General features: G+C 37.9%; 1 protein-coding gene across 8 annotated transcripts in view; it reads right to left on the bottom strand.

Moving 5' to 3' along the window:
• Window positions 1-653: 653 nt before the first annotated feature.
• MARK3 (microtubule affinity regulating kinase 3) overlaps window positions 654-18,129 on the bottom strand; it is a 139,462-nt gene continuing 121,986 nt past the window's right edge. For 2 of the 8 annotated variants that reach the window (XM_089657230.1, XM_089657235.1), the window contains 3 exons: window positions 10,094-10,120; window positions 8,723-8,767; window positions 654-1,730 (listed from right to left, as the gene is read on the bottom strand). In XM_089657230.1, the coding sequence (XP_089513356.1) occupies window positions 1,385-1,730; window positions 8,723-8,767; window positions 10,094-10,120 (418 nt within the window). In that variant the 3' untranslated portion in view covers window positions 654-1,384. The remainder of the gene's footprint in view (window positions 1,731-8,722; window positions 8,768-10,093; window positions 10,121-18,129) is intronic. The other 6 variants (XM_089657232.1, XM_089657236.1, XM_089657233.1 and 3 more) reach the window with 3 other exon arrangements.

The following is an 18,129-nucleotide window of genomic DNA, read 5'->3' as shown; positions in this document are numbered from 1 at the left end:
TTTAATGCAAACTAAGAATCCCTGTCTCTGGAGCGCTACTGTGCGTTTTAAACCTCTATATACATCTGCCTGCGGTGACAGTATGTATACAGACGAATATTCAAACATCATAGTGTTACTGCTGAGATTGGCGAGTTTCCGCTTTCTCTGTACAAAAAGGCGGTGGTGGCAGTGTGAAGGGTTAATTGCGTAATTAACCTGACCCAGTGACAATCGCTCTCAGGCTGCAGTACATAGATTGTGGTCCATTAGCTGGAAAATCTTTGTGCAGGGTGCAGCTGAGTGTGGTAATGTTACGTAGGTGACAGCACGGTTTTAGATTGGCTAGTCCTGTGGTCACGAGTTAATGAGAAGGGCTGGGGGTCTGATGACCGTCACAATATAGACATGCTGCACCTTTAATAAAAGCAAAAGTCTAGTGTTTGCAGCAGAGTGGCCCAAGAATCCTCAGGTCAGTTCTTTGCCTTGTGACCCTATCTACATAGTGATATAACTATCCTAGTGGGAGTCTGTCTACATACCTTGCATTATGGATAAGCAGATTTTTTTTTACCTGAGGGTTGTGGATTTCCAATTTCAAAAACAACAAAGCACACCACATTTTCATATGAACGGTTACCAGGGTTTAAAAAGAATGACACTCTTGAGCCACCTTCAGCAGGGACACCATTTAATTGCTGGTCATCTCACTCCTATTCAATTACAATTCTCATAGCTTAGGTCACTAAACTTTTTTTTTTTTTTTTACTGTCTCAAATCAGACAAGAAAAATACTGTCAGAATAGAACATGTGAAAATTAACACTTACAGTCTAAAAAAATTCTTTGTAACAAAAAAAAAAAAAAGAAAAACAAAAATAAAATAACCGGTTTTCTTTCTGAAACATGATCATGTGAAAAAAACACAGAAAGGGAAAGGGGGGAGGGGGTGGTACAATAGGTCTGTTTAACAACAGCCATATTTTTTTTCTTTTTAAACACAATACTGTGTGCTCAGTGCAAATGGAACATCCATACTTGCACACGCATACAGGATGGATATCAATAAGGAAATATATTAGATGGATAACATATCATCGCAATGAACAGAGCACAGGAAAAAAGCCAAAAGTAAATAATTTACATATTAGGCAACTTTTAATGCTGTAGTGCACTTATATATATATTTATATAAAATAAAAAAAAAGTCCAACTCTCCCTCCCATTCCAGCAGCTTGTTCCGTTTTCTTGTCATATTTTATAATTTCAGGAGATGCAGGAATTATTGCCTAAATAATTCTATACATTAAACCAGTGTTCTCAGGGGAAAAAAACACCTCAAATTGCTACGTATTTTACAATGATTGTTCACCTTCCTGCCTAGTTGTGTTGTTTTTTTTTTTTTTTTACAGTTTTAACTCATTGGCAATTTTGGAAGCAATGTTTTTGAAAGCTATGGAGGTTCCAGATATCCGCTTGAAGCGGACACCATTCAGAGACAGTCTTGGCAACTTGCACACTTCCATCTCCCACTGGACGAGATTTTCGGCATGGCCGTCCCCATGGACGCAGAAAAGCAAGAAGCGCTCTCTCTGCTCGTAGTCGCAGTTGTTGGCATCTAGAACCTTGCGGATCTCACGCATCATGTCGTTGGGATCCATGGAACTGGTGGTTTTCATGCTCCACGTAAAACGTAGAGATCGTGGCTTGGATTCTTTGTTCTCGTCTTTCTGGTCCCCTGACACGTTACGACTAGAAGAAAAAAAAAAAAAAGTGGCGCTGTTTGTCATCTATCATGTCAAGGTGAAATGTTAGGATAGGATATTGTGATGAGCTGCACACAATGTGTTTGAAACTTTACTTCAGCTCTTTATTTAACAATCTGTCATTTCTGAAATATCTTTTTCTTGACTTATTAAATTTAAAAACGTTTCCAACAGACCTGAAAAGTGTACATAAAGCCAAAATATATTTCTTTTTTGGATAGAGTGAATGATTTTTGCAATCTGCATTCCATTGTTATTTCCCATCACATAATATCCCAGACACATAGGAGTGAAAGTGCTTAAAAGTGAGAAGTTGCCACTACAGCAGGTGTCCCCAATGGAAAATTTTCCCGCACTTGCTATTTCAGTGAAAAATTTTAAATTGTAGATATCCCTCCACTCAGTGATTACAGATAGCAGTAAAAACTTGGAGAGGTTAATTTTCAACCCTTCTGCAATCCATCTAAAAAAAAAAGTTTTGGCTTCATATATACTTCAATGTCTAAGAAACCCTTGGCCTGACTCTCTGACATCCTCTGCATATACCTTGGATCTATATTAGCCTTTGTTCTAATAATCGCCCACAAAAAAAAAACAAACACATTTTATCTCCTCTGAGATAAGAAACTTACAGTGGTTGTAAAGGTATTTTTTTTTTTTTTTTTTTTACCTTAAAGCAGTAGTAAACTATCATATAATTAGAAAAAAAAAAAAAAAACCACGTGGGCCCCTGGGTAGTTTAAGCCATAATGTGCTAGTATGCACCACATACTAGCACATTATGGCAGACTTACCTTAAAAACAAAGCCCTCCAGTGGAGCACTGTCACCGCTGACAGGGCTTCCATCTTCATCCAGTTTTCCATCTGGGTTCATGGGCTCTGGCTGTTTGAATGGCCGAGCCACAATGACATCACTCCTGTCACAGCCCTGACAAAGAGCTCTAAGGGGACGGGCATGCCTTTGCTTCAGAGCAAAGCACGCTGGGGACGTTACCAGCTGCTTCTAATGTGAATATCTTCTAAACCCTTCAAGTTTAGGAAATATTCATTGTACCTACAGATGAGCCTTACTATAGGCTAACCTGTAGGTACAAGTTCACAAGTGGAGTTTACTACTAATTTAATGTATTCTCTGCATTAAGGTAGAAAAAACAAAACAAAAAACAAAAACAAAACACCTCTACAATGTACTCCCCACCCCATCCAGGCGGTTTTCTATTTTTACCAAGTAGACCGTAAGACTAAAATGTAATTTAGAGCAGTAAGTCAAGTACTTGCAACCCTTCCGCATGCTACAAGGACTAGGTGACTGCTTTAAATAATGGCTATCTTGATGATCTGGCAGCCTCCTGTCCGCATCTTTGAGACTATATGCAGACAGTGGATGTCAAGATGTACAACTGTGCATAAACATGGCTTACCATCCAGATAGATAATAAATTATTAGGAACTTGTTGCTGGACATTTTTTTTAGCCGAACCCTGCCCAACTCTGGTGAAAGTAATGGCAAAGGCCCAATAAAAACCTCCCCTGGATTGCTTTAGAACTTCGGCTTCTTCTTCTAATTTTTTACAGTGATACATGTATGGGTCATTCTGGACAAATGTAAGAAGAGGTCAGACTGAGCAATTCCTTTATTAGCATACGAAAGAGCTAAGGCAACAGAGGCACACTTTTACATGGACAGACCCTCAGCTGAAGGTCCAGCCAACATATGGTGTAGCAAAAGAAACGACTTTGCAAAAATGCATGAGAAAAATGGTAATGCTTTTATCAAAATGATAGAGAATCAAGATATTTCAAACATGACAGATAAACTAAAGTGTTACAATCATCTGTTATCATTTTCCCATTTATCTGGACACAATCAAATATACCAGACTGACAACAGAAACAGATAATGAAAGTCCCACTTCACCCAACTATAGGCTGAGCTAAGTTTAGGTAAAGAGACTGCTGAGTACCACTCACTAAGAATGCAAAAAGGTCCTAGAATAGTTTTGGACATTAAAGTTTTCTGACAAGACCACTGTGCTGGTAGTTCTTCTGGGTTATTAGATCTAAAGAAAACCTGTGGGTATAGAAATGTGTGACCTGCAACTGGTGACCTGGCTTTAATGGCTCAAGCGTTTGTCATCCTTATTCTTGCATCTAAAGTGAGTCACTGAATCAAATGAGAAAAAAGCTGACAACACCATGAGACCTTACATAGGATAAGCTGAATTGTTCCAGGCAAGCAACACAAGGCCCTGTCTGGGGCCTTCTCCTCTGTTCCAGGGAGGGTGGGGGGGCCTTGTGTTGCTTGCCAGAATAAATCTTCACTTGTATAGGATTTCACATTGTGCCCATCGGATTCACTGATAGTTTGGGACAAAAACAAACCCCTTTCCTGCCTTGGTACCTGGCTATTTAAGGGAGCGAACCAGTACAAAGGAATTTGGAACAGTGGACAATTGTGTTTTTTTTTCCACTTACGAGGTAGGAGTTCTGACTTTACTGGCTGCCTGTATGTTCTCGGTTGCCAAGTAGTGAAGTAAAGACAAGAATGATCCCATTAGACATGATAATTTTAAAGGATAGGTACTCCTCTAAGTTAAAATTGCAGAAAAAAAAATGTGTATTTATTCCTTTCCTATACAACTGCACTGGAACATGTTACACTTTAAAGAAAAAGTTCACCTTTGAAAAATGTTACATCTGTATTTAAAAAGACTTCAGGACAAAGAGTGCCTGCAAAAAGGACTACTCCCCATAATCAATTTAGTGCATGCTAAAGACTGAGGTTAAATGTTGCAGCCAGGAATTTGCTCCTTTAGATGGTTGTCCTCAATGGTGAGCTAATGCCATGGTAGCAGAATTACCACAATGGCAAGGTAGTTATTTATGCCAGATAAAATAATCTTCTCCAGGTCAGTTACTCAGCAAGTAGTGAAGCAAAGATGAGAGCCCAAAGATGGCATTTTTCTGAAGTCAGCAATGGTAACACCCATATTTCAATATTATTTAAATTTAAACCTATTGGGATCATTGAAAAAAAAATGTGAAGGAGCTGAATCTGTGTTTATATGAGGTAGTGCTTAAACCTCTTGTGAAAGTTTATGTTGTATTATTCTTTTCATAAATTACTTTAAAGCTGAACATCAGGCAAACTACTAAATGCATATATGAAATACATACAAAGGAAGCCATTTTACCTGTCAAATGATTTGTATTTCTGCCTCTCAGGTCCTGAGATTTACACAGCTCTGCCACACAGCACAGCCAGATCTGGCAGGTCAGGAAACCTGATTTTGCCCTACTGCAGATAACCAACACTTTACAGGTCTTGTCCCTTCCCCAGTATATGATCGGACAGCAAAAGGAACACACTGACCATCCTTTTTAGTGATGTTTCCTCCTTAGCAGGATTCTTACTTTCGCAAGTCTGCTTTCTGCTGTACAATGACCACAGAAGGCTGATATCAAGTCACAGTCAGGTATTTGTTTCTTTCATTAAAAAAAGACACAATATTGTATGAATCTTGAGCTACATTAAAAGGCTCCTTTTTATCTGCCTGAAGCTCAGCTTTAAACCAGTAGCTGTAATTTCTAATTAAACATTCAATAATGATCCTGTACCTTTTTTTGCCAAATGTACATATTTTTGCTTTTTAAAGGATAGTGATGGTTTCTTTGATAAAGTTTCAGTGGCTGAAAGAGCAAAACTGTGTTGCCCATAGCTACCCAATACCTCCTTTTTTAAAAATCGAATTAAAATGAACAGATTCTGATCAATATGGGAACATAGTTAAACCAGTAGTACAAATCTTAAAAGTGACTTCCTATGAATCAACTAGTATTCCACTAAAGAGGAGGATAGGTCAATGAAAGATGCTGCTTTTTAATTTTTTTTAGTCCGCTTAGTAGATATTAATATAATTAACTGCAAATTTTACCGGATAATGCTGCATGAAAAAAAATCACTAGTGTGCTCAAGGACAAACAACGATTCGAGAGTATTTAGTCACCCTGGATACATTATCTGCAGCCTTCACCATGATTTCCTGTTCATGTGCCTGATGGAGCTGGCGCGGGGCGAGTGAATATCTTCCTCACCCTTCTTTTTCTAGTCTGTTCTTTCCTTATTCTTCCTTCCTCTCTCTCAGGGGTCTCCAAACTTTCTAACCAAAGGGCCAGTTTACTGTACTCCAGATTTTAGGAGGACCGGACTGTGACCAGGAGCAGTAGAAAACGTCAGTGGCAAAAAATCCCATGGTTTGGTGTCAGAAGGAGGAATTGTGCCCCAATCATTGATGTCATTGGACCCCATAATTGGTGTCATTGGGAGGAATTGTGCCCCATTGTTGGTGTTGTTGGAAAGAGTTGTGCTCCCTTCATTGGTTTAGTTGGGGGAAATTATGCCCAATCGTAGGTATCAGTGGATGAAATAGTGCCCCAAGGGTCACATAAAAGCAAGAAAAGGGCCAAATATGGCCCCCGGGCCGCAGTTTGGAGACCATTGCTCTACCTCTTTGAAAACGCCCATTTCATATCTCAGTTCTCCTCAAATGAGGAGGAGGCTGCCGTTTCTGTCCCCTCATATGTGATGGTGGTCATTCTGGAAGGAACTCAGGGGTTATGGTAACAATGTGTTGCTTGTAAGCTACTGAACTACCTATCCATCCTGTTGATAGCCCTTCCAAGATTCTCTTCCTGTCCTCCCTCCCTCACTCAACTCTCTACAAGCTCCTATACGGAAGCTATTACATGTACAGAGCCTTGAAAAATTATTCATACCCCTTGAAATTATCCACATCTTGTTACAACCAAAAATGTAAATGTATTTTATGTGTCAGACCAACACAAAGGCACATAATTGTGACATGGAAGGAAAGTGATAAATGGTTTTCAAAAAATGTTTACAAATAAATATGTGAAAAGTGTCGTGTGAATCTGTTTACAGACCCCCCCAGAGTCAATACTTTGTAGGATCTTCTTTTGCTGCAATTACAGCTGCAAGTCTTTTTGGGGATGTCTCTACCAGCTTTGCACATCTAGAGAATGAAATCTCCCATTTTTCATCGCAGAATCGCTCAAGCTCTGTCAGATTGGATGGACAGCATCTGTGAACAGCAATTTCACAGAGTCTTGCCACACATTCTCAATTGGATTTAGGTCTGGACTTTGACTGGGCCATTCTAACACATGAATATGCTTTGATGTAAACCATTCCATTGTAGCTCAGGCTGGATGTTTCGGGTCGTTGTCCTGCTAAAAAGCTGAACCTCCGCCCCAGTCTCAAGTCTTTTGCAAACCCTAACAGGTTTTCTTCTAAGATTGCCCTGTATTTGGCTCTATCCATCTTCCCATCAACTCTGACAAGTTTCCCTGTCCCTGCTGAATGAAAGCATCCCTACAACATGATGCTGCCACCACCATGTTTCACAGTGGGGATGGTGTGTTCAGGGCGATGTGCAGTGTCAGTCTTCCGCCACACATAGCGTTTAGCTTTTAGGCCAAAAAGTTACATTTTGGTCTCATCTGACCAGAGCAAGTTCTTCCACGTTTGCCGAGTCCCCTCACATGACTTCTCGCAAACTGCAAATGGGACTTCTTATGGCTCTCAACAATGGCTTTCTTCTTGCTGCTGTTTTATAAAGGCCAGATTTGTGGAGTGCATGACTAAAAGTTGTCCTGTGAAGGAGATAAGCAGCTCAGGTGGGAGAATCTGTCCAGAGTTACCATGGGCCTCTTGGCTGCTTCTCTGATTAATACTCTCCTTGCCCAGCCTGTCAGCTTAAGTGGGTGGCCATGTCTTGGTAGGTTTGCAGTTATGCCATACTCCATTTTTGGATGATGCATTGAACAGTGCTCCATAAGATGTTCGAAGCTTGGGATTTTTTTTTTTTAATAACCTAACCCTGCTTTAAACTTCTCCACAACTTTATCCCCAACCTTTGTGGTGTGTTCCTTGGCCTTCGTGATCCTGTTTGTTTACTAATGTTCTCTAAAAAACCTGTGAGAGCTTCACAGAACAGCTGTATTAATACTGAGATTAAATTACACACAGGTGGACTCTACTAATTAGGTGACTTCTGAAGGTAATTGGTTCCACTAGATTTTAGTTGGGGGTATCAGAGTAAAGGGGGCTGAATACAAATGCATGCTACACTTTTCAGATATATTTTTGTAAAAAAAAAAGTTTGAAAACCGTATATCATTTTTCTTCTACTTCACAATTATGTGCCACTTTGTGTTGGTCTATCACATAAAATCCCAATAAAATACATTTACATTTTTGGTTGTATCATGACAAAATGTGGACAATTTCAAGGGGTATGAATACTTTTTCAAAGCACTGTAGTCCATCTGGTGACCTGCCTGGGAGTTACTCTATCTTTCTTTGAACTTGTCTGAATATATTTGGTCCCCAGGACTCATGGTGTGATTATAATTATGTACCTCTACTCTTTTCGGCATACTGGTTTCAGCCTTTTTGGCTTAGTTTTTGTCTATTCTTTCATATTCTTTTTTTACTTGAAAAATAAATAAAAACCCCTGTATCGTGCAAGTTACTTTATTTTTTTATGCCTCTTTACCACGTTCAATGAAATCTTTTGGTACAAGAAAAATAAATAAAAACCCATTGAAAGGAGATTCTGAAATGCACGCTACTAAGCGAACATCTCACGGCAATCGAGTACACCTTAAACAGTTTCCAACATACATTTTTTGGGAGCCCAAGTACAGTGTCAACCTACCTTACCCTCTTCCTTCATAGCATGTTTTACCAAAATCACAACAGAATGTGGCTCTTTAACAATAAATTTTCATGCACATTGAAGCAAAATGAAAATGCTGTATAGACAAAAAAAACTTCAGGAAATTCAAGCTTTTTAAAAATATATAAAGCTGCATGCATAAACATTCTCATGGAAGGGTTAACTGGATGCTTGTGGGTGAAGGTTAGAGAGAGAAATAAATATGATTGCTCTCACCTTGAGCCCTCATACCTCCCGTTTCTCTCAGTTTCAGATGGGAGCCTCATTGAAAACATTGTGAAAAAGCAAAGACAAGCAGAAACAAATCTTACACTGGTGTACTAGGACTCAAAACGATAAGTGATTAGATCAACAAAACATTTTTTTTTAACTTTACTTTCATTGGAATGCTTCAAATACCGGGATACTACATAATTTCATTTTTTACCTTTTAGCTAAAAGACTATTGCATTAAAGTGCCATTCAACTTACAAATTTGACCCTAAAAGAATACAGATGAAGAAATATACTTCCATTTTTTGTGGCAAAGTTGCCAATATTGTAAAACCACAACGTCGACCAACCATTTGACTAACTTCGTAGGAGTAAAATTACAGTGATTTTAGGAATCCGTTACCATGAAATCATTGAAAAAAAAAATTCTAAAAGTCCATTCGAGCATAATGTTAAAAAATAAAAAAAAACACAAAACAAAAATGGATAAAAAAACAAAAAAACAGTACTAGGTCTTTTTTATAAATGTTTCACACAACTTTACCCCAAGAGTGGTACATTTTTCTAATTGAATTTCTCTGGAAAAATGTGAGCCCATGGTGAAAGATATGCCACTCTTGTTTGAAAACATTTATAAACTGACTCCCTATGTGCATGTGATGATCAATGCTTCAGCAAATGGTTTCCTGGAGTCATATATAAAGTATAGGGGACAATTGCATACAATGTCTAATGTGAACAAAATATTGAAACCTTTATAAAACTCATACAGGTTTTCAAAATTGTATGTTTTTGCTAATTTTTTTTCCATACAAAATAGTATGCAATTATGCCCCATAAAGACATTATAAGCCTTTACTGCAAACGGTAGCTTTGAAAACTGTACAAGATTTAGAAATGTGTCTTCTATTCTGCTCCAATGCTTGTGAACCTTTATTGACTAAGCAAAAAACCTAAAAAAAATTTGGTAAATTTCGCAAATTAAAATAGTGGAACATCTTTGAAACATTGCTAGGCATTTCTACACTAAACATATAATGACTAAAATGGAGTGTGAGGGCACGGGCTTTTATAAATTTTGACAAAGCAACTCAAATTTCATTAATTGCCAAGTACTACAAATCTTTGGCTGCCAGCATGCGGAGTGTATTAGTAATCATGACACATGAATTTTATGATGCGCAAGACTTCATGGTGCCACAGTGCACAAAACATGCACAGCTGATTAAGAAGTTCATTATCCAGTGAACAGTAAGAAGGAAGGGCCCTACCAAATTTAGTTATCAGCAGAAAAGTTTAGTAATCAGAAAACTCAGAACCAGTAAGACAAGTTACACAGGAAAAACAAGAATGCATAGGCAACTTAAATCCTACCTTTTTATAAATCTGAATGACATGTTTCTAAAAAATAAAAAATTAAAGTAGAAAAATTAAAATGGGCAAACTTACAAAGGAAAGTGAAAAGCAGTCACACCTAAAACATGGAAATGCAACAAACACCCAGAAAAACACCTCAGCGATGCCAGTTTTTGGTCCAGACAGCAACTTTTTATATCTTTTTTTTATGTAAATGGACTGGATCTGATCGACAGAATGTTTTTTCTTTTTCTTGACTCCATATTGTCACAAATTAAAGAAACAGCCTATGCAGTTTACAGATGTTTTTACAAAGAATATCCAATTTCAGAAATTAGGCATTACGTTTTTGTCAACGTTTTGTACCAACAGGTTTGTGTAAATCCACTCTTTCATGAGATGTTTAGTTCTAGCCTCAAAAAATAAATCGAAGCAATAATGAAAAGTCTTGACCTTTGGAGTGGGGTAATAGGATTCAGTCTTTTGTTGCATGAAAGAACATACACTACATACTGAAGCCAGTCTTAAGTGCATTGTTTAAAGCAGTCTCTCTCAACCTTTTCAACACAGAGGAACCCTTGAAATAGCTTTCCGGTCTCAGGGAACCCCTGCTAAAAATGACTATATCTACAACTCCTGATACATTAGTGTGATGGTCAGTGGGAAGAATGCTCCTTACACATGTGATCATTGGGAAGAATTACTCTAAGATAGCTAAAAAGATCAATGGTGTTCGTGGAAACTTATCGGAGAGACAGAAATTGCTCATTGCTGAAGGAACCCCCTAGCAACCTCTGGAGGAACCCTAGGGTTCCATGGAACCCTGGTTTAAAGTAATAAAAGTGTCTAAAACCTGGTACACACGTTTTTTGTTTAATTTTTTTTCACTCAACCCAGCAGACTTTTGTGTTCTGACAGAGCGACTTCTCCCCACCCCCCACCAGAACACACTGATCAGCGCTTACAGGCACTGACGGCAAGTGCTGATCGGATGCTGGATTTTTCCAGCATGCCCTTTCGACAGTGGCCGGTGAGATGGGCTTCTGTTGGACAGGCAGTAGTACACGCGAGCCAAAAGTCATCTGGTTCCTGCTGAACCGGCTGATCTCGGCTGTTTTTTGGCCCATGTGTACCCTGTATAAGAGCCGAGCTCCTCTAAGCTGAAACACAACAGCCTCTGGGTCCTACCAATGGATTTGGAAGAGGAGGCACTATTCTGTCTGACAGAATCCATGTTTTTCCAGATTTTTACAGTAGTATGATGGTTTTCATGTTGCAAAACTGAATTAAAACAAAAACAAAGATCTACATGAAATGCGTTCTTCTGTCCCTAACCTTGGATCATTAAAGTGGAGGCAAAATAAAAGTCTTTAAATTGTAGTTGCAGTTTAGGCTTTGAACATATTCAAGTAAAAATTGGGCACTCAATGTATATTCCCATCTCCAGGCTCTCCATGATGTCTAGGGTAGAAATGTGTATTGTGCCAAACGCTTCATGCATAAAAACCATGCAAATGTCTAGATTCATATTGCACTGTGCCAAACAAAATTAACAAAACTGTATTATAAGCAATGAGGAGAATGGCAAATGCTTGTTACAGAACTATTCTACTTTCCTTTTTCGTTTGATTTTAGAAACAGAGGTAAAATGTCTTAATATTACCAACCATTATTAATGCCTGCACTACCACTTTTCAAATTTCCTTTGTGATCATAGATTCCATAAAAAAAAAAAATTCAGAAATGTTTGCAGCATACATAGTCAAACCCATCCCCTGCAAACACACTGCCAACCGTGGTACCCAGGAAAGCCAAAAGAACGCCTGAAATTCACTGGCCATAGAAACTACTGCTTCAACATCAAACAGCAGCTGGTCATATAATCAAAAGCCTAGAACAGAGGATGGGATCTCTGCTGAATGGTAGGATTAGCCAACCAGGACTCTGATCATCTTCTGCAAGGATCATTTGACCAGCCGCTCAGTGAAGCATTTCATATGTTTTGTTATCCCTCGTGACAACGGTGCGTTTAATGGTCTGCCCTAAACGCTTTTCACAGGATACCAAGCCAGCTGGGAAATTGTCTTATAAGACACAGAATGAATTTTTGAAGCATGTACAAGCATAATGGGAAAATATTATAAATAGTATTTATAGCCAAAGCTTTGCATTTTGTTGTCTTGCTTTACAGTGTCATATTTATCAGAAATGTCAAGTTAAGATGGAGGTGGTCATATGAAAGCAGAATTCAAAATTCAGACTGAGTCCAATTTAGGAGTCAATGGATCATTTTCATGGCCTGAGATCAGATGTTTCCATTAAAGGCTTAAATTATGGGTTTAATAATTCTAGCCACTTAGGCTACCAGGGCCATGAGTTTAATATAGCCAAGCTTTGAAAAGAACCTCGAAGGGTTTCCAAAGATTGTAAAAAATAACCTTACTGCCTAGGTTCAAGGCTCTTGTGCAATGTACCTATGGTATTTATTTCTTAGTTTTGGATAGAGAAAAGGATTAGAAAACTTCCTGTCTTGTGAGGGGAAATCTCTCTAATAGCAATACAGAAACGGTAGAAATGCTAGGAGAATGCTATAACCTCTGCCAGCTTTTTATTACCATTTCTCTGTTGCAAATTTTCCTTCAGTTACTGTCTGGCATAACACTGTCCCCAGTACAGAGGAAGTTGAAGGTAAAACTCTCCAGAGAGCAGATCCTGACAGGGGTTCTGATCTTTCCAAATTCAATTCAAAACTTGGAAAGGAAAATATTTTTTAGAGGTACACTTAAAGGCACCATAAGCACAGTTTTCAATCATTGGTTTGGAAAAATGGTATGGGAGGGGCTAAAGTTAAACGTTTGATCCAGCATGCACTCCCTGGATCACAGGAATGGTTAAAAGAACCTAACAGACAACACTTGCAGGAACGTAGAACTTTTTTTTTTCTTTTTTTACAAACCAAAACCATCAAAGGCTTAAACTTTAATTTAAACAAGAGAAAATGCAGCAGCCCTCCACTATAAAACGTTAAAAAAAATAAAAAAATAAAAAGTTGTTTGGCATTGCACTGCAAGCAGCAGGGTCCTTTTACAAACACAGCAAACTCCAATAGGCTAATATATTGCTCAAAGAATAACAAGCAAAAAATGATATTACAATTCTCTTCCCAATAAGCTGCATAACTAAAGTACATTGTGAAATTAAACTTTTACACTTATATTTCTAAGAAAAAAAAAACTAAGTTATTTGACACAAACATGATATTTCTGAAAGTTTTATTAAACTTTGTTACAAGCAAGTCAGGATGGAAGTTATGTAAAGAATTAAATTTTTTTTGTTACAGAAAACTTAAATCAAGATGGTTAATTGAACTATAGCAGAAGGAAAGGAGGCTTCTACATGACAACTTCTGGACCTGCCAGTTGTCAGGATGCTCTGGAAAAAGGGTTCTTAGTGAGGATTAAATTATTAGGCCCTGAGAACATTGTTTCCTGTCAGAAGATTGAGGTCATCAGTATTGGACAATGTAACATTATTGCATTACTGTTAACAGATAGAAGTAACCTAGTATTGATAGAGACAAATTATAATTAAACACTGAAGGTTTAGAGAAAAAAAAAAAAATACAGGCTCACAGAATGTTTTAAGCAGACCTGTCACCTACACAGAATGGAAGCAAAGACTGTCACTTCCTGTATACAAGACAAGTTACCTTTAAGGCAATGTCAATACTTTTTAAAATTCAGATGCACATTTAAACAAATACAAGAAATATTTTGTTCAAGGGCTATAAAACTAATACATTGTTATATCGTTTGAGACTTGGCATTGCAAAGTATAACATTTTTAAAAGGCTTTGTAACAATTCTGACTAGGTTTGGTCTGTTTATTGATGTAAATTTAAAAAAAAAAAAAAAAAAAAAAAAAAAAAAGCAGGCAGCCTATTTTCTTTGCTTAAAGCAACCCTGTCATTTAACTTTAAAAATAATGACAGGCATGAGGTACAAAAACATACCTGCAGCAATTTTTATAGTTTACCGTTCTTCCCAAATGCTGAAATGTTCTACATCGGGCAAAGCTTCCTCTAATATTGTGTCTTGCCCATCCAACACAATCCTGCTGGCCAGTAAGCAGTCCCATTATAGTGACAGACCAAAAGAATAGGGAGCAGATGAGATCAAATATCACCACAAGCTGGCCGATATCAGAACTGTCCAGCATTTGGACACAGCGGGGGCACTGAAAGCTTTAGCAGGTACATTTAGACACCTTTAGGTGCCTAGATGTATACCTGGGAGTAGCTTTTTGGGTGTCCGAGTCATTTTAAAGGCTTCTGTTCAAACCTATTAGTGGAATTTAGCAAAACTGGAGCAGACAGACCCTGAAGCAGCTGTGAATGGCAACCAATCAGCTCATTCAGTGGAGCTTTGAAAATGAAAACTAGAAGTGGACTGGCTGCCATGTACAACTGCTCCAGATTTGATAAATTTACTTCAATGACTATTAAAATATATATCGCATATTTCAGCAACAAAAATGGGTGTTTTTCCAATTGGTCAGTTTATGGTTTAAAGGATTAAAAAAAAAAAAAAAAAAAAAAAGTATCTTTAATGTCAAAACATACCAGTAACCCAAACTCTGCCTTACATTTTTTTTCCTAGAGCTTCTTGAACGTTAGTGTCCAAAAGAATCAAAAATTAAGAGACCAAAAAATAGTCAGTAGGGCAGAGATTGGGGTGTAGGAAACCAATTATGGTCCATTACAAAAGTGACCAATTAAAAATCCATTTAGTTGCAGGTATAAAGAGCCTTCTCTCTTAAAGCAGTTTTCTACTTTAAGCAAAAAATGGACTTCTACTTCCTATGGGTAGAGGCTCAGAGGGTCCCTCGTGCCCCCCCAATGCACTGCACTTAAAAACTGGTATTGTGTCTTTTTTCATCTATATGATGGTCTAAAAGGAAATTGCCACTACATGGGCTGACCTAGCTCGTGGAGACAAGTAGCAAATCCACTCAATGTGGATTATTCCAACTCTTCCGATATCCAGATTATCATTGTTGGTGTGTGCACAGATTTGACTGCAGCATAACTGATGACTTAATTACAATGTTTAATCTAGAAGTGGCATGTGTGAGAAGATGGAGACAATGTCTTGATGGTGGTTTGAAAATGCTAGTCACTCTCCTGTAAACAGGTATACCCCATACAGATAGGAAGGGAGTACCCCATGTTTGACGTGTAAATATGTGCATGAGGGCAATCTTGTATAGATTTCACATTATATTGTAATGGTAGCCTTAAATCTAATGAAAAATGTTTGGAATGGAGTTGAGTTTTAAGCATGGAGTACATCCTGTATATAGGTCTAAGGAGCAGGGCCCTTTGATTCCTTCTGTATTAAATTGTATTGTATCTGTACTGTCAGCTCTCATGTTGTAAAGCGTTGGCCAAACTGCTGGGGCTATATAAAACCAGTATAACAATAATAATGTAAGAAAACATGGCTTCCCCCCATGCAAATACATAATTGTCAAAAACATTTTTTTTCTTTTTTTAACATTAATGCAAAGCTATCAAGGTCAAGTGATGATATTCATTTGTTTGCCTACAAAGAAAAAAAAAAAAAAAAAGGACTTGTTCGTTCACACTAGTACATTGCCACAATGCACATAAATCCAGATATGCCCCATTAAAAAAAAAAAAACAGCACTCCCCAATGCAGATGGTTAAACATCACTAGAACACTGTGGTGCATTGGAGTTCTATACAAAGTTTACCATCTCTTTAAGAGGGAGCTACAGAACCCATTCACAGCAGTGCTCAGCACTATTGCTCTGTACATTTGCACGTTTTACCATTTGTTGATGCAATGTGCTGGTGTGAACACCATCTGACTATTATACAGGTATTTTAGAAAGCAGCAAAGAATAGAGTTATTGCTTACAAGGGAATGTTGGAGGAGGGATGTGTATCACAAAACATTAGCCCATTTTTCATTTAAAGTGAAAACACCCTTTTGACTCTGAATTTTTTTTTAATACAAGATATTAGTAAACTTTTAATTAACAAAATGTGTGCAATACCAGATTACACTTGCATGTAAAAGTCAGAGGTAGCCTTAGTGTTCAAGTTACAGATTACACTTGTGCCAATAACAAGCTCTAGGAGTTCTAAGTTCGAAAAACTTACACTAACATGGTGAACACAATACGGAAAGGCTAGAATGGAACAAATAGGACAATGAGACCTTTGCGCTGCTTTACTTTCCAAGACATCGCAAAAGCTGAACTTAAATACACTGATCATACGATCTAATATAACAGGCTTTACACTAGCAAAGCACTAGACTAAAAAAGAAAAAGAAAAGAGAAGGAACAGTACATAGATACTTTACAGTGTCTCAATGGTTCAGCAGGCTGTGCTTTCATCCCTGGTCCAGATTGGAAGGAAATAGAAGGCAGCTGGTTTAATATTGCACCGATACATACCACATTCACTGCAGTACACTTAACAAGCAGTAAAATACATCTAAAAAATATCCCACCCCCACATAACCAAAGAGGCAAACACATGCAGCAGAAAAGGAACGATATGTAGGTACTAGAGCCAAAGGATGAAAACCCAGGGGCACTTGCATGTAAGCACTGGCACCAATGGAAGCTCCCTGTATATTATGCCTATGGAGTGTGGATTGGGGTTTCTGCTACGTGCAGGTAATTGGGTTGATTTACCAAACAAATCCACTGCTCACCTACAAGGATTTTTACACTTTGAAAATACATTTTCACCAGAGTTTAGTGAGTGAAGTGAAGCTCTGCGAATTTCCGTCATACAATCATATGCAGACATGTGCATCTTCTTTGCGTGTGACTGAGGATTCTTTGCAAAGTGAAGTTTCACCACATTCACTACGCAAAATGTAACTTCCCTTGCAAAGTGATATTTACCATTGAGCCTAATGAGTTCAGCCAGTGCAAAATGTATTTATAAGCTGCCTAGCATCAAAAATAACGCAGGCTCCATTCATACATTTGCATTAGAGAACAGTATGCAGGTTTGTGCATTTTACTAGTATTAGCATATGTGCTCATCTATTTGTACATGTTAAATTAGTTTTCTTGAAATGCAGCAGTACACTACATTGCTTCAACAGCTGAACATCCCTATAGAAGATTATTGGACATCCTATTAAAAAACCAAAAAAAACATCCAAGGCAATTAAGGAGTTCTCCCACTTTTGCAGCTATAAAGGCCCTTCTACACAGGCAATCCGTTCAGGTCCACCTATCCGTTTTTCAGGTGGACCTGAATGGAAGATCCATGCATTCCTATGGACCAACAGGTGTAAATGGCTTGTGTCAGTTTATAGCAAAAAGGACACAATGGTGTCTGGGTAGAAGAGGATATTCTAGCAAGATTCTGCCATCTAGGGTGTGACTCAAATAGTTCAAATATAAATTGTGTGGCATTTACCTTTATAATGGGACTGGCGTTGAAGCTTATCGCAGTATCATTCATAATGACAACTGGAGAGGGGCAGTTTAAAGTGTATAAGCTTCAACAATGAACTTCTCTTATTGTCTCCCAAACATACTATTAAAAGAGTTTTGATGTATCTGATCATGAAGTGAAAAAAAAAAGGCAAGGAAAAAGTAGAGAGGGAGGGGTTTTGAAGTTTAAAACAAATAATGTCGTAATTTGACAATTCTGCTGTATAGATACAGCATTATAAAAAAACTGTTACCCTAGGAAAAGAAATGTGTTACTGGCTGGATTAACAGATGACAAAGAAAAAAGCCTTAAATAGAAAAAAAATTATACAGCGACCACATCTACAGGGTAGTAAGCTGCAATATATTATTTTTTTTGCCCTTGGGTTTATATGCACTTTAAATGGGAAAAACAAATTTTGGTCTTGGATGTTTTTTTTTTTACAGTAGTGAATGGTTGCCACCTGTTCCTAATTTAGAAGATTTGCTTTTAAATGAGAGTAATACCCTCTTAGACACATTTATCCCTGAACAGGAGCCCCCACTGGAAGATTTCACCTCCATTC

This window comes from Staurois parvus, unplaced genomic scaffold, assembly GCF_062004578.1.
Source record: "Staurois parvus isolate SC_StPar_1 unplaced genomic scaffold, SC_StPar_1.0 ptg000978l, whole genome shotgun sequence".
Classification (NCBI taxonomy): Eukaryota; Metazoa; Chordata; class Amphibia; order Anura; family Ranidae; genus Staurois; species Staurois parvus.
Note: the sequence above shows the minus strand (reverse complement) of the source record. Positions and strands in the feature narration are given on the sequence as shown.